The 26,444-nt window shown below is 41.2% G+C and overlaps 1 protein-coding gene across 7 annotated transcripts in view; it reads left to right on the plus strand.

The window, feature by feature from the left end:
* Positions 1-26,444, plus strand: part of Ap1s3 (adaptor related protein complex 1 subunit sigma 3) — a 118,555-nt gene that overhangs the window by 37,017 nt on the left and 55,094 nt on the right. For 3 of the 7 annotated variants that reach the window (XR_001580256.3, XM_006972117.4, XM_076549979.1), the window contains exons 2-3: positions 17,909-18,087; positions 19,406-19,514. Coding sequence is in view for 4 of the 7 variants with exons in the window: in XM_006972117.4 (XP_006972179.1) it covers positions 17,909-18,087; positions 19,406-19,514 (288 nt within the window). In the remaining 3 variants the exon portion in view is untranslated. Of the gene's footprint in view, positions 1-11,123; positions 11,435-17,908; positions 18,088-19,405; positions 19,515-26,444 lie in introns of those variants that run through there. The other 4 variants (XM_076549978.1, XR_013044059.1, XR_013044058.1 and 1 more) reach the window with 4 other exon arrangements.

A 26,444-nucleotide genomic window follows, 5' to 3' on the forward strand; every position in this document is an offset into this window, starting at 1 on the left:
AATGATAAATTTGTGATTGGAAAAGATACTAAGAGGTGAGATTACTTCAAGGTGAGGCATGTGGGAGGGTCCATAGCGACTTACTAAAATATACTGGGCAGGCTCAGCATTAACAAACCTCATGTCAATCTCTTCTCCTTAAAATTGTATATGGCCGGAGGGGGAAGGGGAGCTGTGGGGCAGAGGGTGTGAGGTTTCAGTGTGGATGGGTAGGTTCTGAGATCAAAGCACGGCATGGTTACTATATTTAATAACAATGTATTGTATGCTTGAGAATGGCCAAGCAGGTAGATCTCAAATGCTAGACACACACACACACACACACACACACACACACACACACACACACACACGCGCGCGCACTATTTTGGGTGACATTTTATGATATAATAATATCACATTTCGCACTTTTTTTTTTTGTGATATATATTTTTTATTTTACAATACCATTCAGTTCTACATATCAGCCATGGGTTCCCCTATTCTCCCCCCTCCCACGCCCTCCCCTTACCCCCAGCCCACCCTCCATTCCCATCTCCTCCAGGACAAGTCCTCCCCCGAGGACTGTGATCGACTTGGTAGACTCAGTCCAGGGAGGTCCAGTCCCTTCCTCCCAGACTGAGCCAAGTGTCCCTGCATAAGTTCCTGGTTTCAAACAGCCAACTCATGGAATGAGCACAGGACTTGGTCCCACTGCCTAAATGCCTCCCAAACTGATCAAGCCAATCAACTGTCTCACCTATTCAGAGGGCCTGATCCAGCTGGGAGCCCCTCAGTCTTTGGTTCATAGTTCATGTGTTTCCATTCATTTGGCTATTTTTTTTCAATAATTGAGTAAAACTGAAATTTATTATATGCCACAGTCGTCCTACGGACCTCCATGCTATATATATATAGCCTCTATGGTTCTATGGGTTGTGGTCTGATTGTTCATTTTATATCTAGAATCCACCTATGAGTGAGTACATACCATAACTGTCTTTCTGGGTTTGGGTTACCTCACTCAGGATGATATTTTCTAGTTCCATCCATTTGCCTGCAAATTTCATGCTTTCATTGTTTTTCTCTGCTGAGTAGTACTCCATTGTGTATATGTACCACATTTTTTTCATCCATTCTTCCGTTGATGGGCATCTAGGTTGTTTCCAGGTTCTGGCTATTACAAATAGTGCTGCTATGAACATAGCTGAGCATGTATCTTTATGGTATGTATCAGCATTCTTTGGGTATATGCCCAAGAGTGGGATGGCTGGGTCTTGAGGTAGTTCGATTCCTAATTTTCTGAGAAACCGCCATACTGATTTCCATAGTGGTTGTACAAGTTTACATTCCCACCAACAGTGGAGGAGTGTTCCCTTTGCTCCACATCCTCTCCAACATTGGTTGTCATTGGTGTTTTTGATCTTAGCCATTCTAACAGGTGTAAGGTGGTATCTCAGAGTCGTTTTGATTTGCATTTCTCTGATGATTAAGGATGTTGAGCATTTCTTTAAATGTCTTTCAGCCATTTGTAGTTCTTGTTTTGTGAATTTTCTGTTTAGCTCTTTAGCCCATTTTTTAATTGGACTGTTCAGTGCTTTGATGTCTAGTTTCTTGAGTTCTTTATATATTGTGGAGATCAATCCTCTGTCAGATGTGGGGTTGGTGAAGATCTTTTCCCAATCTGTTGGCTGTCTTTTTGTCTTATTGACTGTGTCTTTTGCCCTGCAAAAGCTTCTCAGTTTTGAGAGGTCCCATTTATTAATGGTTGTGCTCAGGGTCTGTGCTGTCGGTGTTTTATTTAGGAAATGGTCTCCAGTGCCAATGCGTTCAAGAGTGCTTCCTATCTTCTTTTCTATTAAGTTTAGTGTAACTGGATTTATGTTTAGGTCTTTGATCCACTTGGACTTGAGTTTTGTGCATGGTGACAGATATGGATCTATTTGTAATCTTTTACATATTGACATCCAGTTATGCCAGCACCATTTGTTGAAGATACTTTCTTTGTTCCATTGTATAGTTTTGGCTCCTTTGTCAAAAACCAGGTGTTCATATGTGCATGGATTAATGTCAGGGTCTTCAATTCGGTTCCATTGGTCCGTATGTCGGTTTTTATACCAGTACCAAGCTGTTTTTATTACTATAGCTCTATAGTAGAGTTTGAGGTCCGGGATGGTGATGCCTCCAAGGGTTGCTTTATCGTATAGGATTCTTTTAGCTATCCTGGCTCTTTTGTTTTTCCATATAAAGTTGAGTATTTTTCTTTCCAAGTCTGTGAAGAATTGTGTTGGGATTTTGATGGGGATTGCATTGAATCTGTAGATTGCTTTTGGTAAGATTGCCATTTTTACTATGTTAATCCTACCTATCCATGAGCATGGGAGATCCTTCCATTTTCTGATATCTTCTTCAATTTCTTTCTTTAGAGATTTAAAGTTCTTATCAAAAAGGTCTTTCACTTGTTTAGTTAGTGTTATCCCAAGGTATTTTATATTATTTGTGGCTATTGTAAAGGGTGATGTTTCTCTGACTTCTTTCTCAGCCCTTTTATCATTTGTGTATAGGAGGGCTACTGATTTTTTTGAGTTGATCTTGTATCCTGCCACTTTACTGAAGGAGTTTATCAGCTGTAGAAGTTCCCTGGTAGAGTTTTTGGGGTCACTTATGTATACTATCATATCATCTGCAAATAGTGAAAGTTTGACTTCTTCCTTGCCAATTTGTATCCCTTTGATCTCCTTTTGTTGTCTTATTGCTCTAGCTAGAACTTCTAGTACTATATTGAATAAATATGGGGAGAGTGGACAGCCTTGTCTTGTTCCTGAATTTAGTGGTATCGCTTTGAGTTTCTCTCTGTTTAATTTGATGTTTGCTGTTGGCTTGCTATAAATTGCTTTTATTATGTTTAGAAATGTTCCTTGTATTCCTATTCTTTCTAAGACCTTTATCATGAAGGGGTGTTGGATTTTGTCAAAGGCTTTTTCAGCATCTAGGGAGATGATCATGTGGTTTTTTTCTTTCAGTTTGTTTATATGGTGTATTACATTGACTGATTTCCGTATGTTGAACCATCCTTGCATCCCTGGGATGAATCCTACTTGGTCGTGATGGATGATTGTTTTGATGTATTCTTGGATTCAGTTTGCCAATATTTTGTTGAGTATTTTTGCATCAATGTTCATGAGGGAGATTGGTCTGTAGTTCTCTTTCTTTGTTGCATCTTTGTGTGGTTTGGGTATCAGGGTAATTGTAGCCTCATAAAAAGAGTTTGGTAGTGTTCCTTCTGTTTCTATTGTGTGGAACACTTTGAAGAGGATTGGTATTAGTTCTTCTTTGAAAGTCAGGTAGAATTCTGCACTGAAACCATCTGGTCCTGGGCTTTTTTTAGTTGGGAGACTTTTGATGACTGTTTCTATTTCTTTAGGGGTTATTGGTCTATTTAAATGGTTTATCTGGTCTTGATTTAATTTTGGTATTTGGTATTTATCCAGAAAATTGTCCATTTCTTCCTGGTTTTCCATTTTTGTGGAGTACAGGTTTTTGAAGTATGATCTGATGATTCTCTGGATTTCCTCATTGTCTGTTGTTATGTCTCCCTTTTCATTTCTGATTTTGTGAATTTGGGTGTTCTCTCTTTGCCTTTTGGTTAATTTGGCTAGTGGTTTGTCTATCTTGTTGATTTTTTCAAAGAACCAACTCTTTGTTTCATTGATTTTTTGTATTGTTCTCTTGTTTTCTATTTCGTTGATTTCAGCCCTCAATTTGATTATTTCCTGGCGTCTATTTCTCCTGGGTGAGTTTGTTTCTTTTTGTTCTAGAGCTTTCAGTTGTGCTGTTAATTCATTGGTATGGGATTGCTCCATCTTCTTTATGTGTGCATTTAGAGCTATGAATTTTCCTCTTAGCACTGCTTTCATAGTGTCCCATAAGTTTGGGTATGTTGTACTTTCATTTTCATTGAATTCTAGGAACTCTTTAATTTCTGTCTTTATTTCTTCCTTGACCCATTGATGTTTCAGGTGGGTATTATTCAGTTTCCATGAGTTTGTGGGTTTTCTATAATTTTTGTTGTTATTGAGTTCTAACTTTAAGGCTTGGTGGTCTGATAAAATACAGGAGGTTATTCCAATTTTTTTGTATCTGTTGAGATTTGTTTTGTGTCCAAGCATGTGGTCAATTTTTGAGAAGGTTCCATGGGGTGCTGAGAAGAAGGTATATTCTTTTGTGTTAGGATGGAATATTCTGTATATATCTATTAGGTCCATTTGAGTCATAACATCTGTTAGGTCCTTTATTTCTTTGTTAAGTTTCAGTCTGGTAGATCTATCTTTTGGTGAGAGTGGTGTGTTAAAATCTCCCACTACTAATGTGTGGGGTTTGATGTGCGTTTTAAACTTTAGTAGTGTTTCTTTTATGAATGTGGGTGCTTTTGTATTTGGAGCATAAATGTTTAGAATCGAGACTTCATCTTGGTGGATTTTTCCTGTGATGAATATGTAATGTCCATCCTGGTCTCTTTTGATTGATTTTAGTTTGAAGTCTATTTTATTAGATATTAGGATAGCTACACCAGCTTGTTTCTTAGGTCCATTTGCTTGGAAAACCTTTTCCCAGCCCTTTACTCGGAGGTAGTGTCTGTCTTTGGAGTTAAGGTGTGTTTCTTGTATGCAGCATATGGATGGGTCCTGTTTTCTAATCCATTCTGTTAGTCTGTGTCTTTTTATAGGTGAGTTGAGACCATTGATATTGATGGATATTAATGACCAGTGATTGTTAATTCCTGTTATTTTTTTGGTTGTGTTGTGTTGTCCTTCTGTGGTGTATGTTGGTGTGGGATTATCTATTGCTTGATTTTTCATGGATGTGTTTAGCTTCTTTGGGTTGAATTTTCCCTTCTAGTGCTTTCTGTAGGGCTGGGTTTGTGGACAGGTATTGATTAAATCTGGTTTTATCCTGGAATATTTTGTTTACTCCGCCTATGGTGATTAAGAGTTTTGCTGGGTATAATAGTCTGGGTTGGCATCCATGGTCTCTTAGTGTCTGCATGAGGTTTGTCCATGATCTTCTAGCTTTCATAGTCTCTATTGAGTAGTCTGGTGTTATTCTGATGGGTTTGCCTTTATATGTTACTTGGTCCTTTTCCTTTGCAGCTCTTAATATTTTTTCTTTATTCTGTGTGTTTAGTGTTTTGATTATTATGTGGCGAGGGGACTTTTTTTCTGGATCCAGCCTATTCGGTGTTCTGTAAGCTTCTTGTATCTTCATAGGTATTTCTTTCTTTAGGTTAGGAAAGTTTTCTTCTATGATTTTGTTGAATATATTTTCTGTGCCTTTGAGTTGGTATTCTTCTCCTTCTTCTATCCCTATTATTCTTAGGTTTGGTCTTTTCATGGTGTCCCAAATTTCCTGGACGTTTTGTGTTAGGACTTTTTTGTCTTTATTGTTTTCTTTGACTGACGAATCTATTTTCTCTATCGTGTCTTCAGTGTCAGAGATTCTCTGTTCCATCTCTTGCAATCGGTTGGTTATGCTTGTTTCTGTAGTTCCTGTTCGTTTTGTCAGGATTTCTATTTCCAGCATTCCCTCAGCATGTGTTTTCTTTATTGTCTCAAATTCATTTTTCAGATCTTGGAATGTTTCTTTCATCTGTTTAATTGCTTTTTCTTGGCTTTCTTTGATTTCTTCCCATTTTTTGTTCGTTTTTTCTTCCATTTCTTTAAGGGAGTTTTTTATTTCCTCTTTAATGGAGTTTTTCATTTCCTCTTTAAGGGAAGTTTTTATTTCCTCTTTAAGGGAGTTTTTTATTTCCTCTTTAAGGAAAGTTTTTATTTCCTCTTTAAGGTAGTTTTTCAATTCCTCTTTAAGGAAAGTTTTTATTTCCTCATTGAGGGAATGTTTTATTTCTTCTTTAAGGGCCTCTATCATCTTCTTAATGTCATTTTTAGGGTTGATTTCTTCTGTTTCTTCTGTCATGGTATGTTTAGGTCTTGCAGGTGTAGAATCACTAGGTTCTGATGTTGCCATATAGGTCTTTATGTTGTTGCCTGTATTTTTGCACTGGCGCCTACTCATCTCTTCCTCTGTGAGGTGCAGGTGGTGTCTGTGTCTGAGAGTGCCTCTCTTGTTCTAATTTTTAGTCTTGGTTTAGTAGGGGTTCTTGGTTAAATTGGTGCTTTTGGGCTATTTCTTCAGGGGCAGCTGATTTCGATCGGTGAATTATATACTTATGATTCTGGTGATCTGGTTTGGTGTCTGGGTAGCGCCTTCTTCTGTGTTCTCAGGTCACTTTTTGTTCATTTGTCAACTCCTCAGCTGATCTTGTTTCTTCAGACTTTAAACTGTAGGCATCTGAATCCTCTCCCAGATGGGTTTCAGCTGAGCAGGGTAGTCTCACCAACACCTCCAAGTTGTTGGGTTTCACAGGATCAGCAGCTGGGCCCTGGGTTGTCCTCAGACGGAGTGTTCAGATTCGTTCTGGTTCTGACCCACGGAGATAGCTTCTTCCCCAGATGTTGGGGTTAGGGGCGTCCCTGTTCCAAGCTGTGTCTGCTTGTCTCCGTCCCTGGGCCTGTTTACCTCTGCGGTCCGCCGCCGGGTCCCTGTCAGCTGCCGCTGGGTCTGTCTGCCTCTGGGGCCGCCACTGGGCCTGAATGTCCCTGTCGGCCACTGCACGTCTACCTCAGCGGGCTGCCGCTGGGCCCGTCTTCCTCTACAGGCCGCCGCCACAGGCCTACCTGCGTCTGCTTGTCTTCGCCGCCGGGCCTGTCTACCTCTGTGGACCGCCGCTGGGCCTGAATGTCTCTGCCGGCTGCCGCCGGGCCTGAATATCTCTGTCGGCTGCCGCCGCTGGGCCCGTCTACCTCAGCGGGCTGCTGCTGGACCCGTCTACCTCCGCGGGCCGCCGCCGCAGGTCTACCTGCGTCTGCTTGTCTCTGCCGCCGGGCCTGTCTACCTCTGTGGGCCGCCGCTGGGACTGAATGTCTCTGCCGGCTGCCTCCGGGCCTGAATATCCCTGTAGGCTGTCGCCGCTGGGCCCGTCTACCTCAGCGGGCTGCTGCTGGGCCCGTCTACCACATTTCGCACTTTTTAAACATATGAATAACGTGCACGCATGCACACACTCATGAATTTTCTCACATACACACAAAACATTTTTTGTCATTTATACTTTAATAAACTTGGAGAAAGTTGTATTAGGAGCTTTAAAATTCAGGTGGAAAATCTCATAAGCCTTGTAAAATCGGGACACATATCAGATGTTTCCCCCATCTGGAAGCTAGTAAAGTAAGGGTTTCCTTACTGTACAGACTGTCTGAAGATAAGAACTGCAGCAGATAAGTGAAGGACTAGTTAGTTCATAATGGGTAGTCTGAGAAGTATCAATGGACGTAAGGATGTTCCTTCTAAACGTCAGTGTTTAACATCCGAAAGGGATGGTAACATTCTAGCAGGTATGTTAGCTATGACTTTTCAAATGGCTTTTTTAAAATGTATTTATTTTGTTTGTCTTAAGATTTTGATTATTTATTCTATGTAAATGGGTATATTGCCTGCATGTATGTCTGTGTACCATGTATATGCCATATTTCCAGCTCTACTTTTCATTTATTTATTTATTTTGATCCAAGATAGATACAGACTGGCACACAGACATTTCCAAAGTCTACTACAGGAAAATAACCGCCCCCCCCTTTTCTGTGTGAGTGAAGAGTTCATATTTTAATTGAAAATTTTATATAAATTTTGATCAGCGGTAAAATAATTTCTAGTGAAGGCGGTGCCTCCTCTCATTTCCCTGGATTTTTCTCCAAGAGGGGATGACTTTCGATAATTCGAGCATCCTACGGTGCTGCTTTTCTCCATGTTTCTAAACAGTATACGGAGCTGATCACGTTCCATTCATCAGTTTTACATTTTCTCCCGGCTTCCTGCCGTGTTAGAAGCACCTCTGAGCATTTCTTTCTCCTCTGGTCACTTCCACCCCACTCCAGCACACTCACACATACACAAGCATGTGCACAAGCTTTGTCTGTCTCTCCTACCTTTTCTTCCCTCCCCTCCTTTTCTCTTTTCCTCCCTCCCCCCTTTCTCCTATCCTCAAAATACCTTTGGGACCATGATTATGATTTCTGTCTTATATTATATTTCCCCTTCCTCTAGTGTTTACAATTTTCCCCTGCCTGCTTAGTTTGGAATCTATCAGTAGTTTTTCTCCATTGTATCACCAGGCAGGTCTTCTAGATGTCAACCAATCATTTTCCCAACTTTATTAATAAATAAAATGACTTTATAAATCCCCCCAACACACACATACAATGCTTCCGTATTCAGCGGCCAGTGTGTCACGTCACGCTGGCCTTTCTCTCAATACCTTTTGACTCTGGTTCTGTGTTTTAGAAAACACAGCTGACTGCATTTGCTCCTCCATTTCCCGAGGGCCATCCTCCAGGGCATTCTAAGACATATTACAGGCGGCTTCATTTTTGGCTTTTGGATATGTATATATTATAGGTTGAGCACATTCTCCCTCACTCTTCTCCACCATCTTCTCTCCCCTCCCCCTCCCCTTTGGCTTCCTTTGTCTCCCTAGACAGCTTTATTTCTTTTCGTTTTCATTTCTGCTTTGTATGTTAAGTCTTCATCTCCACGCAAATGTCAAAAAATGAGTCTTCAGCTCTCCGCTTGACTGACTGATAGTTGTGTGTGTGTGTGTGTGTGTGTGTGTGTGTGTGTGTGTGTGTGTGTTGAGGGGGCTGAGTGATGGGGGATGCAGACTTCTAGTCTTCCAGCTTCTAGAGTTTGAGGCTGACTCGGATTTCTGATCTTTTTCACGGAAACCTCTTGGTCTTCCTGGAATTGTGAGGCTACTCACTTGGTCTTCGGTACTCTGGAGTTTCATGCTTTTGTACTTTTAAAATCTGTTGCATGGCACACTGGGTTATCTTTGCAAATCTGAAATCTCATCTGTTTCGTTCTAGGGAAAGCTGCAAACAGTTTCTTGATGTTCTTATCTCCTCTGTTGAAGTGTAGAGATCTGTTCTTGCTCTCTTAGTACAGGAACTCTATCTTCTTGTAACTCTGAGCATGATGTGTGTACAATAATTTATTGTCTGTACTATTACTGTTCCCAGTGCCCAGCATCTCCCTTTTTGTCTGTTTGATCTTTCATGTCTCTTTTATAGGAATTGATTTATTTTTATTTCATGTGGATGAGTGTTTACCTGCATGTGCACCCTGTGTGTGTCTGTTCCAAGCAGAGGCCAGAAGGCAGTGCTGGACCTCCTGGAACTAGAGTTACAGATGGCTGTGAACTGCCTGCCATGTGGGCACTGGGAATTGAACCTGGGTCATCTGGAAGAACAGCAAGTGCTCTTAACCGCTGAACCGTCTCTCCAGTCACCTTCGGTCTCTTTCTTGTTAGAGGCTTCTAAACTGTCTAATGACCACGAAGTGGAGTGTTGAGATGGTCATAGGCAGTTCAGAGGCAGGGGAGTGGAATCAGTATCACAACTGAGTGAAGAGACAGGCTCTTTCATAATGCAAAGATATGAGTGGAGGCTGGGAATACTCGCCACCATTACAGGATGATCCATGGATTTGCTGGCTCTGGCTTCTATTTAAGTTTCAGGAGAGTTAAGATCCAAGAGCCTCAAGGGTTTGTGCACGCCTCCCGAGTGGTACTATGACCCCTTAGTATGCTACATAACAGTGTTTCATTTAACAATGGACAGTGGTGCCCCGAGACTTTAATACAGCTAGAATCCTGCTGTTGCCTCATGATGTCATAGCTATGACTCCATATCATGGTAGAGTACATGACAAGTTTGTGGTAAAGCTGGGCTAAGAGCTACTCCAAAGGCATGGCCTTCGTTAAATTTCTGTATCTTGAAATAACATAGTGGGAATGTATGGTGGTGGTGGTGGTGGTGGTGGTAGTGGTGCTGGTGGTGGTGGTGGTGGTGGTGGTGGTAGTGTGTGTGTGTGTATACTTACATATGTGCGTGTATGTGTGTTCTCATTTGGCTGTAGTTCCTGGGAATTCTGCTTGTAGTAAATGCCAACCCTCCTACAGGGAAGACTTTCAGCCATTCTCCCTGTATTCAGAACCTTGCCTTACATCTGGCCTTCCCCATTCTGCTAAATATGCCCCACAGGTCACATTTCTGTCTCCTTCCCATGTTTCAGAGATTGGTTGGAACCTCTGAGCTCCTATTATTTCCCTATCTGTCTCTTACTCTTCGGGGTTTAGCAGAGTTTTGAAACTTCCGCTCCTGTCATTTTAATGGCGTACTGGGAGGAAGAAACAATAAAACTTGGTGCTTAATTCAATGTTTACCCTGAAGTTCCTTTGAATTTCTTATCGCCATTATAAGCTCCCCAGGTGCGGGCTACAATGTCCATCTGTGTGTTTAGTATCACACATCACAGGCACTGGTAAATACTAGCCAAATGAATTAATGGTCCGTGCTGACAGGTCTTTCAGAAATACAATTGCTTTCGTTATTGATGTGATTATTTCCCTGGAGACTGTGTCTGGTTAATCTTAGAATGAGGGAAGAGTGCTGACTGCCAGATAGAGGGTCTAAGCGGACTCCAGTGACAAAAGGGTGGATTTTTCTCCAGCTTGCTTATTTATTTGGTTTGTCGGCATTAGGAAAAAGAGTGGAGCATCTTTTCTCATTCAGAGGAAGGCCCTTGTATTTCACAAGGGATCTTGGCTATTTGTCCTTCTTGGCCTTCTCAAAGTGTGGTGATTCAACCTGCTGTGTCCCACCCAGACAATTGCTTCCAATACTTGGAGAAAAAATTCTATATGTGACCTTCCCAGGATTCTACAGTCTCCAAGAGTTAAATATTAACAGTAAATGGGGGGAAAAAACGCTTTTCTGTTAACACTTCCTTAGTGATCAGCCTTATGTTTAAACATTTGTTTTGCTTTTGTTCTGCATGGACGAGCGCACTGATGGACTTGGTGTTCTTGTCTACCTTCCCCTTCCGGTTCGCCAGCACTTCGTCATTCTTTGGCTCCTTTTTAAAGTCACAGCAACAGCAAGAGGTTCATTTATGTCACCACCCAGCACAAGTACATGCCGCTGGGACAAAGTTTTAATACTTCTCCTTACTGTGAGTGATTGCCGCGACACACTGTTCTGTTCGGCTGTTTCTCTAAAACACGGCGATGGGAACCCATCATTCTGTTTGTTTTGCAGCCTCCTACATGCACTGTTGCCTGTTCCTGCAAACCCACTGCTTTTGTGAAGGTCACACAGATTTCCTCACTCCCCCTCTGCTTCATTTTGTTGCTGGAATTACGTAACATTGCCTTGAAATGCAAAGGAATGATGATCAGGATTCTCTCCTGCAAATAAAGCAATAATGATGGATTTCGTGGACACCACCCGCCCACTAGCTGGTGTCTTCATCTTTATGCATGTCCACTTTACACCTCAGCCTGGTGAGACAATATTCTGCTTTGAAACATACACTATTTTACAGCCTTTTTAGGTTCGTAGCACAGGTGAGCGTATTGTACAAAGGCATCCAGTAGACACAGCCTCCTTCGTTATCAACATCCCGTGCCAAATGGCACATCTGGTACAATGGAATAACCTGTAGTGATTCTTTACTGCCGCCTAAATTCACAGTTTATGTTCAAGTCCACTTTGGTGTTAAGTATTGTATCAGTTTGCACAAATATATAATGACATCTTTCTCCCATAATAATACCATGCCAAGCATTTTCACTGCCCTACCAATCATGTCTGCTTTTCCTGTCCTCCATGTGCTGGCAGCCACTCAGTACTTCTACAGGCTGCCCTACATAGGGTGCCATGCTGTGGGGCAGAGAGAACATCAGCATTCACTCAGTGTTAGGCTTTGAATAGAATGCTGGCTGGTTTTTATTATACATTTTATAATTATAGCATGATACATGTGAATTTTAGAAAACTCAGTGAAGTATGAAGAAAAAAATAACATTGTCTGTGAAATGAAATTCTGCTATTCCAAGACAACCATTATTAATGGTTAGTGTGTTTCCTTCATATAATTTCCTTGCAAGTGTAATTCATTTTGGGTATAGTATCACATATCTGACTTTATGTTTTTGTAGTTTACCATCAGAATTATTATTTTATTGGAACTGATTAATAAGTATCACCCAAGACCTTATCTATTTTTAGATAGTAAGTCATTTTCCAGTTTTGAGTGTATTGGTAAAGTGAATATCTAATCCTGAACATTTATCACTTGCTTTTTGCTTTTTTGAGGCAGAGTCTCATTATGTAGCCCAGGCTAGCCTGAAGCTCTTGATCTTCCTGTATCTGCCTTTTTAGAGCTGGGATTACAGGCATACATCATACCCAATTTTATTTACTTTTATTTTAAGACACATTTTAAAGGTAGATCTTTTAAAAGGAGACTCTCTAGGTTCTTGACACTGCTGAGTCACTTTTATTGAAGGTCAGGGGTTTTTACAGATGACCACTATGTTTTTAAGGAAAAAGAAACTTATATTTACCCAGCATCTGCATGTCCAGAATTTCCAGAATATGTGGCATAGATAGGAAATGTAGAAACAATGAAGCACACTTTCTAGGAGGTAAGAAAAGGTTAAAAGTCAAGAATTAAGGGAGATGATGTATTCCTCAACAATGAAGGAAACACTGGATTAGGGGTGAGTGTAGGATGTGGGAAGAAGTGAGGAAGTCCTCAGATTGGCCTTTATCTTCTCTCCAGGTGTAGGGAGTCGGGATAGATACAGGGACTGTGAAGGATGATGGGATTGGTGATGAGTTGGAGTAACTGATACGGAAAGTAGAAGGGGGAGATGTTTGACAGTTTTTTTACGTTAAGAAGTAACTGGAAAGTTTCCAACTACTACTGGGGATTTATGAGTTGGCTTCTCAGACAGTCATGGTAGTACCAATCTGGGAAAGTCCTTTGTGCTTCTTCTCAAGGGTGTCTGGCACCAGTAAACAGAAGAAAGATAGGAATGGATGGGCTGATCTGGGCTGGGAATTTGCAGAATTGCTATAAAGATAGATCAGAGGAACATATCCTGAGCATCTCTTTTTGTGGTTCACATCCTGAAATAGGGATAGTCCTGAGAATGAGGTGCTCTGGGTGCAAAGGTACGGGGACAGGGGAAAGTCCTTGGTTGTATCTCATGCTGGAATCTGGCCATGGGTCCGTTTCATGATTGAAGTGAAGAGCTGGGAACTTTGCAAACATCGGGAACCAATGAGAAGCTATTAGAAGCCTTTTCTGTACATGTAAGAAAAGTAAGATGCCAACAGGGTTTAGAAGAATGGAACAGATGGATTGGCACTAGTTTGCTTCGTCTTTATCTCAAAGGCCTGGTGGCACCTTCTCCCTGGATGTCCTTCTTTAACAAGAAAACACCCCAAACGATCCAATTTGGGTTTTTCCAATGAGGTCAAGTTTTACATTAGTGGAAGGCTTGAGTCATCTGACAGTTCATCTTTGCATTTCAGAGACCATCTGTGCCCAAACTAGACCCCTCAAAATGGGGCCAATAAAGCGGCCCCTCCTGAGAAGAGGGTGACAGTTCTTGGTGGACCCATGGCACAGCCAGACTAAGCATTTGCTCAACACACTTTATTGGATTTTTTTGTTTTCTCTTGTTTTTCGAGACAGGGTTTCTCTGTGTAGCTTTGCGCCTTTCCTGTAACTCGCTCTGTAGCCCAGGTTGGCCTTGAACTCACAGAGATCCGCCTGCCTCTGCATCCCGAGTGCTGGGATTAAAGGCGTGCGCCGCCTCCGCCGCCGCCGCCGCCGCCGCCGCCGCCGCCGCCGCCGCCGCTGCCACCACCCGGCTATTGGATGTTATATAGAGCAGTGTTACTATCTCTCCTTTCTCTTTCCTCTCAGTGACATTATCCGTGGTGATGGTGGTGGGGTGTCAAGCATTGATTTTTGAAGTCACATGAAGTTTGTTTTGGGCATCAAGCCCAAGTAGACTCTACAAATACTGGGGAATAAAAATAACCCTTTCGTTGCCCCTCCCCTTTTTTTGGTACTCAAGATAATGCTAATACAATACAAGACTGTATTTGATTAACCTCTTGAAATAAATTAGTCAAATGTGCCCTGAATGACTGCACCAATAAATTAGATAAAATTAATTGTGGGAGGCAGTAAGCTTGTGAAATCACTGAAGTTCATGCTGATAGCTTGCCCAGCCTCTGAGGTTGAATCTGAGGGGGTAACTGATTCCTCAGCACCAATCACAGAACTGGCCAGGACTGAGTCTTCTCATCATGATTTAGGCATTGCAGCTATTGAATGTACGTGAGCCTATTCTGTTGTTTCATTTGAACAGGGAACATATTTTTGTATTTCACATGAGCTGTGTGTGTGTGTGTGTGTGTGTGTGTGTGTGTACACACGTTCTTCTTATCCTTTTATTTTAAATTCATTGCTGGGTTCTTTGTTCATTGTTCTAGATGATTGATCCATATGAGCATGGACGTCTCATTCTGAAATATTTTTGCAAAAAGGCAAAGGTGTAAGGGCAGCCACTCGTAGTTCCAGTCTCACAGAGAACTCAGAACTGATCTGGGATTGACATAACATTTAGTCTATAGAGACTTCCAAGGGACTCTCTAGAGGGAGAATTATGGGACCTGTAAATAGAGAAGGAGTGAACAGTCAATCCAGAGTACTTCCTCTGGGAGGCGATGGCTGAGAGAGGCTTGCAGCGCCGTCTTGACTATCTGAAGAGTTCGTTATTACTCTAAGGTTACTGAGGCAGTGAGTCTGTGTGCTCTGTAATAAAACCAGGAGAAACCAGAAGGTGTAGCAGAAGAGATTTAGGTCAGATGGGAAGAAAACGGTGTTTCTCATGGGACATGAACGCAAACACTCTCTGAATTTGTGGATATGATCTTTCTAGCAGAAATCTGGCCACTCTTGAGTCTTATCTGGTGACGATCCCAAACTGAGGCTTGTTTTTGAGATCCTGAGTTCTGTGCTGTTTCTTAATTTTTTTAAATTTGAAAGCCATTCAGTTTTTTTATTGTTAGAATGGTATTCTGGTTTGATCTCTGTCTCTGAGAAAACACTATGACCAAGACCACCTTGGAAGGAAAGAGTTTATTTCAGCTTACATTTCCAGGTCACAGTTCTTCATTGAGGGAAATCAGGGCAGGAAAACATGGCAGGTAGCGTAGAAGAATGCTGTTGACCAGTTCATTGGCTGGCTCTGCTCGATTTCTTAGACAGCCTAAGCCTTAGGGATGACGCTACCTACATCAGACTGAGGCCTTCACCATCAATCATCAATCCAGACAGTTTCTCACAGACATGGCTATAGGACAATTTGATTGTGGTGACTCTTCAGATGAGATTTCCTCTTCCAGTTGGCACTAGGTTGTGTCAAGTGGACAAATAAAAACTAACCAGGATGGAAGGCAAAGTTACCCATCCCAGTATGATTTCTAGGGAATGGTAATTGTTTTCCATTCCTGAATCCTTTAGACCTGTATTAACTAACAGGAAATAGTATTTAAGGCGATGCAGTGTTCTTTTCTTTTCCAGAGAATAACTCAGTTCTCCTTTTCTATCATGTGAGTCGTGGGGAAGGTTGGGGATAGTGGGAAGGTCAAAGTGCAGTGCTCTAAGAACATTCTGGGTTTAGAAAGATGTTCCTTCAAGCAGCTTATTGAGCAGGAGTTTTAAGTTGTTTTCTCACCCTGTGACATCTGCACTTCAGATTAGGAGCTCATTGTTACTTTTTAAAAAAATCTACATTTACTTTACTTAAAAAAATAAATAAATAAAAGGAAGGGTGATGGTGAAAGACTTGGCTCTGATGGCCACAGCCCAGGCTCTGTCCTTGGAATCCACTTAAAGGTAGAAAGACGGAATCAACTCCACTTGTCTGTCTTCCATAGCCACCCTCTCCCACAGTCACACACACACACACACACACACACACACACACACGGAGACACACACAGAGACAGAGATACAGAGACATCAAGACAGAGAGAATGAAGCACGTACACACTAATAACAAATAAAATTAACTACAGAAAGGCCCCCCAATTCTGTAAGTTAGAGGAGGTTCCAAGGGAAGGCCCTGGTGTCCCCAGCAACTCAGGTATTACCACTTACCGAGCTGTTAGTGTCTGTGCCATGGTATCAAGAGAGAAACTTCTTCGACAACAAGAACAGACTGTTTTTTTTTTTTGCTTTTGTCTTTATTTTAGACTGTAGTTTTCCTTGGCTTGCAGCCTGTATTGTTCCACTCACAATACAATGAACTGAAACAATGCATCTTATTTATAATTTGTTTTTAGATCTATTGATTTCGTTTCACATGTAGGTGTGTTTTGCCTGTGTGTGTGTGTATACACCACATGAATGAGTGTCTGGTGTATACACCACATGAATGAGTGTCTGGTGCCTTCAGAGTTCAGAAGAGGGCATTGGATCCCTGGGACCAGAGTTACAGATGCTCGAGAGCTGACATGTTGTTTCTGGGAACCGAACCTGGGTCCTTTGCAAGAGCAGCAAGTGCTCTTAATAACCGAGTCCTCTCTCCAGCTCCACATTTTCTGTTTTCTTTTCTTTTCTTTCTTTCTTTCTTTCTTTCTTTCTTTCTTTCTTTCTTTCTTTCTTTCTTTCTTTCTTTCTTTCTTTCTCTCTCTCTCTCTCTCTCTCTCTCTCTCTTTCTTTCTTTCTTTCTTTCTTTTTTTATTTTTGGTTTTTCGAGACAGGGTTTCTCTGTGTAGCTTTGTGCCTTTTTACTTGGTAGTCCAGGCTGGCCTTGAACTCACAGAGATCCGCCTGGCTCTGCCTCCCGAGTGCTGGGATTAAAGGCGTGCGCCACCACCGCCCGGCCTTTTTTCTTTTTTAATCAATAAAAAAACTCAACAAAATAAATCATAGACATAAATAAAGATAAGAATTTAAGTCTTCTAATATGATGGGATGAGAAAATGTAGACTTTATAAAGAGTGGGCCACCTAACTGTCTTTGTAAATAAACTCTATCCTATCTCTAAGGTATTGAACTTAAATTGTTGCCCCTCATTTAAAGTCCTTAAAAGTCACTAAAATATGAAATTTCATTTTGAATACACATAGTAAAGCCAATTTGTAAACAAAGTCAAGTTACTTACCGGTAGCGACAGTGACACCTTCCTGGTAACTTCCTTGGCTAACACACTCTGGAAACTGTTACCCATCTACCATACTGAGGAGGCTTGAGAGAGGTGATAGATGATGGGTGATAGGTGGTAGATAGGCGGTAAATAGGTAATAGATGATGGGTGATAGGTGGTAGATAGGTGATAGATAGACAGTACCAGGGGTCAGCCGAGGAGCCCGCACAGTGAGTGAAGCGTTCATACTTAGGTCTTGTCTTCTTTTTTACTAATTGTTTACTGCTCTTTCCCCTTGCTTTCTCTTTATTTTCTTTCGTTCTTTCAACATTTACAAAATCTTAAAATTAAAATATAATGACATCACCTCCTCCTTCCACTGTCCTCTCTCCATTCCTGTGTTTTTACAGTTATGAGATAGAGCATGGCAGGCTGTACCTCAACATCGTTCTGGTTTGTTTTGCTTGTTGTGGAGGAATTTGCTTCCAAGAGTACCACTACTTCCTTTAATATGTTTTGTGTCTTAATGTAGTTATAACCGTTCAAAGGAATTAAATTCTTTTAAACATGTTCTCCCAGAACAGAAGTAAGGTGTGTGTGTGTGTGTGTGTGTGTGTGTGTGTGTGTGTGTGTGTGTGTGTGTGTGATATTCCACGTTTGGCTCCTCTGGTGAGTAAATGTAATTTAGCAGATGGGATCATTCTCAGGCGGGTTCCAGCAGGCCCGGAACACTCTGATCTGTGCAGAGAGTGACTTGGCTGACCAAACCCTGGCCTTCTCTGGGTGTTTTTGTTCTAGATACATTTCATCTTGCTCTTTAGTCGACAAGGAAAATTGCGGCTGCAGAAATGGTACAACACACTCCCTGACAAGGAGCGGAAGAAGATCACCCGGGAGATCATCCAGACAGTTCTCTCTCGTGGGCACAGGACAAGCAGCTTCATTGACTGGAAGGAGCTGAAACTCGTTTATAAAAGGTGTGAGTAACTTCACGAGAATCGAACTGCTCATGCATTGTGGCTCTGACTCGTTTGTGTTCTGAATATGTTAGATTGCAATACCAATCTCAACACTTTCTGAAGTCTTTGATGAGGGGAGTCTAAATAGTTACAACATGAGAGAGCTCGTAAAGATACCCCCATTGATTAAAACAGCATCCACGTGTTAGGATGGATTCTAAGTACTTAAGCTGTACGCTGAATTCGCAGGCACATGCTCAGTAACATTTTGTCACATTCTCAGCATCATTTCAATGATGGTAGATACAATAGCAAATGAATGAGACAGATTATGTTTGTGTTTTCAGGAAGCCTATTTATTTATTAAGCAATCAACATATATTCAGTAACAAATGCTATGGGAAAGTGCAAGTGGATGTGACAGGGGAATGGGAACCATTTCCAATGGATTGCTCATATTCCAGTTGTCCATATTTGCAGATGGGTGAACTGAGGACACACAGTTTAAGTAATTACTTCCTAGTCACAGTAGTTGAATGGTAATCAGTAGATTCAGGACTCAAGTCCAGAATTTTCTTTCTTTAAAGCCTAAATTTCTTTTGATGCACCTGTTTGAAGTGGCAAGACCATACTAGCGAGGAATCCTAATTTATAAATGAAAAATCTGAGGCTTGAGAGGTAAAGGAAGCTTTTTAATGAAGATTCAGGCAATAGATTCAGGTAACAGGTTAGGACCTGAACATAGCCAGCCTGACCCCAGTTTTCTGACTACAGTTTCCAAAACGGAAAATTCACACTGGAAATGCACTCGAAGAGAGTATTTATAAAAACCAATGGAAAAAGAGAGGCAGCATGTACAGTCTGATATTTAATGGAGTCCGCTTCTGGGCAGTGCTTCGGCAAAGCAGCTTCTGTAGGTTCAGAGGGTGGCCTAGAGTGACCATGTGAAGCCAGATATAGAGCGTGTGCCCCTGAGAGCACTGTTGAGTGCTTGTATATTCAAGGAGACAATTTACAAACTGGATAAGGGCTCGAACAAACACCCTGATTACCATGAACCAACGGATTCCATCCCTCTGATTGTAGCTCTTCAAGGTAAAATTCTGTTGAGAGTCTCTCTGTGATTAACCGAAGTGATTTACCAAGGCATCATTTATATATATTCAGGTTTATATTTGAGGAGTGTACTGCATGCCATGAGCAATGATTTTTATCTTTGTATGGGGAGAATCTCTCAAGAGAGCAAAAGGTTGCACATCCATTGGGAAAACCTACTTAGGCTTGTTTATTGTCTCATTCAATTTTGCTTTTCCTTTATTTTTTTTTTCTTTTCAAGGTATGCTAGTTTATATTTTTGCTGTGCAATAGAAAATCAAGACAATGAGCTCTTGACACTAGAGATCGTACATCGGTATGTGGAGTTGCTGGACAAATACTTTGGAAATGTAAGTGTCTTCTGGCCCTTTAGAGTCTATCCATCTTGGTTCTTGCTTCTGCTCATCTCTTGTATTCCTTTTCTCTTTCTCAAGTTTAAACTATCCATCACATTGTGCCAAGGATGGTGCTGGCCCACCTTGGTTCAGAATTACAGCATTCCTCCCTACCTGTATGTCTTAGTAAATGAATCACTCAAAAGATGTGGATGTATCTTTGTCTTCAGATTGCAAACACATAGAAGACCTTGTTTCAGGGAGCTGAATTTAATTGTGAGAGGTCTCTGTCCCTTTTTCCTCATTGGCTTTGCTATTTCCTTTCTGTTTTGACCTTTTGTTCCTTCTTGGGCATTGTTTAAAGTTACAATATTATTAGTACCTGAGGAAAAACAACCACCACCAACAACCTAAACAGAAGTCCCCAGTCCTTTCACCTCACACTGCTATTCTACCATCTCATTTGCATTTATTTAAGTGACAGATGTGGTGATCTCTCACAGCTGCTCCCATCTCTGATCCCATTCACTCTGTGCCAGCTTGCTGCAGGGCCCCATCCTAGCCCTCCACGGATGTTGTACAGTTAATCAAGCCCTCTCTACACTGCTCCACACCATTGACCATTTCTCACATCTTGGCCTGCTTTGCCCTCTCTGCAGCACTGGATTCTTATTCATCCTTTAAGTTTCCTTCCTTTTTTGCCACGCCATTGCTTTCTCCTGGGTCTTGGGCTGTGTGTCTGGAGGCCCCTCCATGGTTTTTTCTTCTTCCCCTGAGCTCTCCCTCCTCTTCGGATCTCCTAAGTGCTGTGCCGCTCTCCCCACCTGCTTAAGTGTGCCTGTGGACTCTTTCTTCCAGGTGATTTCTCTTTTGCTTACCTTCTCCTGCTTTCTCTTCTTTGCTTACCTGGTGATGGTCTTCGCCGATCTTCCCGGGACCAAGTACTATGCCTGTCGTTGACAAACTATGCCTGCTCTTTCTGGTGGCTGGAATTTGCTATGTCTCAGAATCCTTCAGCGCAAAGAGACAGGGTTCCTTTGTCTTTCTTTGCCTGGGATGGAACCTACCCGACTCTTCAGTTTAAACTTAGAACTCATCTTCTTCGTTTCCCTCTCACTAGTATAGGGGATTTAACTTTCAGCTTCTTATTTGGCCATTTCTACCCTTAAACCTTATTTATTTATTTATTTATTTATTTATTTATTTATTTATTTATTTATTTATTTATTTATTTAGCTTTTCTGCTTGGCCTGTTGGTGAGCATCTTTTTTATAAAGCACAGACCTAGGTTGGGCATTACTCTCCATCCCTTTCCATCCATCTATCGTGAAGAGCGCCACACCGCCTAGGCTATACTTTAAGCTTTCAAACAGTGACAGCAGACCACGCCTCCACCCTCGCTGCGTCCTTTCCTCTGGGCACCTGTCACCACCAACATTCCGGGTTAAGCAATAGCTCAGAGCATCCCACATGGGGCGAAAGTTACCCGAGTGCAAGCCCAGCCCTTGCCTGAGGTCAAGACCTTTGACCTCCCCCACCCCCAGTGCTATAAATACCTCTGGGCCAGATTTTTAGCAAACGCTGTAGAGACACCCATAAAGTGCACTGTTGAAGGAAAGAAAATGATCAGATCTGGAAAAGGTTCCTCCAGCAATGTTCTCTGCTCATCCCCTGGTCAATGGAAGTTTGTCAAGTGATGCTGGGAGAATTTGCTGCCAGAAGAATTTTTTTTTTTTTTAGCATTTTTTTTTTCTGCAACTGAACAGGTGATAGTTTTCATCATTGGTTGAGTTGGGTCTTATCTACTCCCTTCCACCTTTCCTTCCTTCCTTCCTTCCTTCCTTCCTTCCTTCCTTCCTTCCTTCCTTCCTTCCTTCCTTCCTTCCTTCCTTCATTTTTTATTCCTTCCTTCCTTTTCTTCAACAGGCTTTACAATGACAAGTATTGGATAGGTTTCTAAATAAATTTTCTCCCCTTTTTTCTCTCTTCTTTCCCTTGTAAATGATTTTTATGAGAACTAACATGTTGCTTGGGAGATTTCAGTTATTGCCAATATTTAGGAATAATAAGAAAGTGACACCATGTTCTGTTTCTCCTCGTGCCTCATCAAGTTTATTTTTATTTTTTTCTAAGTAGTACGTATAAAGTAGCATGTTTTAAAACACAGGAATATTTAACTTCATGCTTTTTTTATTCTAATGAATTGTGACATTTTTGGTGCCTTCCTTTGAAATGAACAGCACATGTGGCCTTTTGTGAGGGCCGGGAGGAGTTTCTTGGAGTCAGCTTTCATACTTGCTTGCTCTTCCTCATTTCTGAACTCTGGTTTGACCTGTTCTGTTTCTGTGGATTAACCCAACTTTAATCATGTAATTTGAGGCAGAAATTTTGATCTCTCTGTGCTTAACTGAAATTTAACCAAATATTTCAGAGCACATCACTTCTTAAGAGAATTTGGATGATTTCCACCAAGATCTAGGTACAGGGAAAGAGGATCAGAATAACTCCTTGTGTCTCTGGCATTGGTTCTCCATCAAATTCTGGTACCTCTTTAGAAGCTCTATCTTCGTCATGAATCAAAATTTTAATTCACTAATATTTTCAATGAATCTTTCATTAAACTAAGAGCACTTCAGGGCTTCATGCCCAGTAGGTGTCCAATTCTCATTAATTAACAGTGATGACCAAAGGCTCCTAGGACTGATCCTCACTGACATCATCTCAGCAATGAGATATTGCTCTTTGGATTTGTTTTTCTCTCACGCTAATACCAAAGGTTTCTTTTAATTCTGTTCTTAGATTATGTAAGGGGAAACTTATAACTTGAAAATACCATATTTAAAGATAGATAAAAATCAGAATCTCTGGTTACTAATTTGAGTGATGTGTCTTATAGTAGTTTTCAATTCTAAGGAGATTATCAAGGACTGGGTAGCTAATCTTTCAATCTTCAGTAAGTAGCATTAACCCCAATTTACAGATGCTAAGAAGAAATGCTTTGGGGTCCCCCAGGAGATAAGGGATTTAGACACCTGCCATATTTTCACTCTGCATTGCAACATGAATTTTGATTAATGTATTCTGAGTGTGTGTGGATGCTACTGTCCTAGGAGGCTTTCGAACTTTGACCTTGGGAGTTTTTCTGTTGTAAGAGGAGCAGCATTCAGTGTCTTGATCCTGGTGTCTGCTCACATAGTAACCAGACCCAAGATTTCAGACCTGCCATCTCTCTCCATTTTATTGATGAGGATATGACACTAGAAAAGTTGATAAAAATATTTGCTTTGCTAAACTCATGGGCAACTGTGAGGGTCAAATACAATAAGTAGCAAAAATATATAAGCTATTGATTGTGACATATATTTTTTTCATGTAGTGCTACATAGTTCTTTTATCTGAAACATTTTTTTGTGTGTGTAACTTAAAACTTCTTGTATTTACTTTAAAGCAGAGTCCAAGGACAGAGGCTTCTAGATTCCACCCAAAAGGATTTAGTTGATGAAACACCAGAAACATTATCAGAGGAGGATGTACTTAGCTCTAAGAGGAGAGCTTTAAGCCACACTATAGTCACACACACAAAATTAGGACGTGGAAGAGAAAGTGAAATTGTCATATTTCTGTCGTGTGTAAGCTGTATGCCAGAATCTATATACATGGGCGGTGGGGGGCATCAAAGAAAGGTTTCGTGTTTAATAGCATGGACTGTGAAGGAAGATGCCACATAGATAACTCGATGGAACGGAGCGTCAAATGCATAGTCCTTCTCTGCTGGGACAGACCTTAAGGTGGAATTTATAAGTATGTAAGGAATAGCTGAAAGAGCTTGAATTGTGCCCCTGTCCTGCAGGTTGTCTTATGTTTAGATGGAGGTGGGTGGTAGAAGAGCACTCTGGAGCTGCCGTGTATGGAGCACTTGCTCACTCACGACATTTTCTGTGATTGTGTGTATCCTACGCGGTATACCTCCTTACCTTATACCCTGAAACTAGCTGCAGTAAATTGACTGCCCCAGGCCTGTTGAAGGAGCCCTCAGGTCTGGGGACAGGTGAGTGCTCAGAGCAGGCCATGGAATGTTCCTAGTGAATTTGTAGGAATGTTTCGAGGGTCTACTGGACAGGACTCGGTTGAGGCTTTTTCCTAACGAGGCTCCTGTGCATCTTGGATTCCTAGTCTGTACCAGCCTTGAATGCTGAGGTCTCTGCTGCCACTGCCATTGCGCCTGTCGCTCCTGACTTCTACCTCTCCTGACCTCTGGTAACTGATTCTTCTGGTCCTTTCTTTCTTGTGCATGGATGTCTAATTTACTGTAATTTCTCTCTGTTTATTTTTATTGTTCAAAATTATAAAAATGCATTTTTCATACCCTTTTAGACATACAGTCTTTTAGACAAATGGGTTGCAGTCTGCATATTCTTCTATAACTTTAGTATTCTCCTTACAAGGTCTTGAGAGATTTTCCCACATCTTTCCATGTAAAACTACCCTAATCTTTCCAAATTGTACATAGAATTCCTGTGCCATTGTAGAGAAATACATACATCATTGAAATAATTCCCTATGAGTAGACTTTGGATGGTTCCCAATTATTCTTATAAACCAGACCCTCATAATGATTGTTGCTTATATGTCTTATTGGGCATTTATTTTAGTATCATGGGGCTAAGCCCTTTATGGAACTGTTGAGACAGAAATTAAAAAAATTATTTATTGTTAGGTATTATATTATTATTAGTAGTAGTATTAGGTATGTGTATGTGCACGATGTGTGTGTGTGTGTGTGTGTGTGTACCAGTGCATGCAAGGTGCATTACACATGTAGAAGTCAGAAGACAATTTTGTGGAGTCCGTTTTGTCTTTGCATGGGCTCTGTGCATCCAGTCCAGGTTGTCGGTGTTGGGGGGTGTCCACCAGAGAAGATTGCCAATAGAAAGTGTTGGTTAACCAGCTGGTGACTACACTGGGTTTTCAGGATTCCATCGTAGCCTTTCTTGGGGTGAGCTTTTAAGCACACAAACCATGTCCTGGGTTGACACACGTCAACAAGAACAGTTAGCCAGAAGTGGAACTGCAGAAGCCAAGACTCAAGGTCAATACATCCAGGGACATTTCTAGAACTGGGGACTGTGACGACTTAGGTCTTCGTGGTACTGTCTATGTGCTAAGTTTTATGGCTGAATGGTGCTTCCATCATGGGGTAAGTTGTGCTAAGGCCGGGGGTCTAATAAGGTCCAAGGCCTGTTAAAGTCAGGCTTCTGTGATAAGTGCTTTTGCCAACTGACCTATCTTACGGGATGCGAGTGCCATCATTTTTACATTTAAAATTTGACCAGCCAACCAAAAATGGCATATAAGATTTATAAATTCCACTGACAGTGAGTGTATGTACTTATTCATACCATCACCAGCAATGGATACTTTCACTTAACTTCCTGGTAAATATGGATGCAGTTTACCTACCCTGACTCCTTGACATTATACTTACTACTAGACATCTATAACCAGCCCCTGTTTCTTGTTTTATCTATGAATTATTCATTATTTTGTTGTTGTTGGTTTACTCCTGGAACTCACTATGTAGACGAGGCTGGCCTCAAACTCATAGAGATCTGCCTGCCTCTGCCTCCCAGGTGCTGGCATTAAAGGTGTGTGCCACCATACCTGGCCTTATTATCTGTTTTTGTATTGTGTTTATCTTAGGTAGGGAATTTCAAGAATTCTTTCTGCATTGAGAATTTGTATGTTTTTGTCAGTAGGAGAATAAAAGAAAGAGGTTTGGAGGAGCAGTTCAGTTCTTGCTGGCATGTGCCAGGGTAAGGACATGAAAAAACATGGTGAGCTGGTAGCTTATGTAACTCTGGCAGGTGAAAAAGGCAGGCACAGGAAAACAGAGAGGTGCTGTTGAGATTGTGGTTGGAGTGGTGAAATCCTGTCACACTGGGGAATTAAAAATCTATTTTGAAACCTAGACCTCACACAAAGAAGAATGAGAATAGCATTTTAGCAAAAGTATGACTGTAGTCGGAATTGTTTCTCTGGTCCCACTAAGCCCCCACAGTCCCATGGCCCACTTATGAAATCACTCAGAAGCTTATATTAATTATAATTGCTTGGCCATTAACTCAGGCTTATTACTGACTAGCTCTTACACTTAAATTAGCTCTTAATTCTTATTTATGTTTAGCCGCATGGCTTGGTACCTTTTCTCAATTCTGCCTTGTCATCTTGCTTCCTCTGTGTCTGGCTGGTGACTCCTGACTCAGCCCTTCTTCTTCCCAGAATTCTTCTTGTCTGCTTACCCCACATATACTTTCTGCCTGGCTACTGGACAATCAGCATTTTATTTATCAACCAGTCAGAGCAACACATATTCACAGCATACAGAATGATATCCCACAGCACTTCCCCTTTTCTGTCTAATCAAAAAGGTTTTAACTTTAACATAGTAAGATTATATATAATAGAACAGTTATCAAGCAAGAATTACAGTTACAATATCTAGTCTATTTTTATTTGGCAAAATTAAAGAAAGTATTCTATCTATCCTATATTTGTGAGTCTAAAGTTTCCTATCTAATTTATCTGTTATCATAACCAAGGAAAATTATAACTATCTAGTCTTCAACTACATCAAAGACCTTAGAAGGATCTAATATTACCTAAGTAAACAGGAAGAGCATTGTATGCAGCTTCCAAAAATCTAGAATGACAGAGACAGCTGGCTACCTGGACAGTTACCCAAAGTTCTTCTGCAATGTTGGGGTACCCATCTTCAGCCTATAGGCCTAGAGTCTCTCAGTCACTTCTCTCTATGTCCTGTAGAATATATGGCAGTCTCCTCTGCAAAGCAGGAATCTGAAGGACCATCTCACCTTGCAAAATTCAGTGGTCACCTTCCTATGGGTCCTGCATATCCAGTTTATATAACATATTATCAGCAGTCCA

Source organism: Peromyscus maniculatus, chromosome 13 (genome assembly GCF_049852395.1).
Source record: "Peromyscus maniculatus bairdii isolate BWxNUB_F1_BW_parent chromosome 13, HU_Pman_BW_mat_3.1, whole genome shotgun sequence".
NCBI classification, from domain to species: domain Eukaryota; kingdom Metazoa; phylum Chordata; class Mammalia; order Rodentia; family Cricetidae; genus Peromyscus; species Peromyscus maniculatus.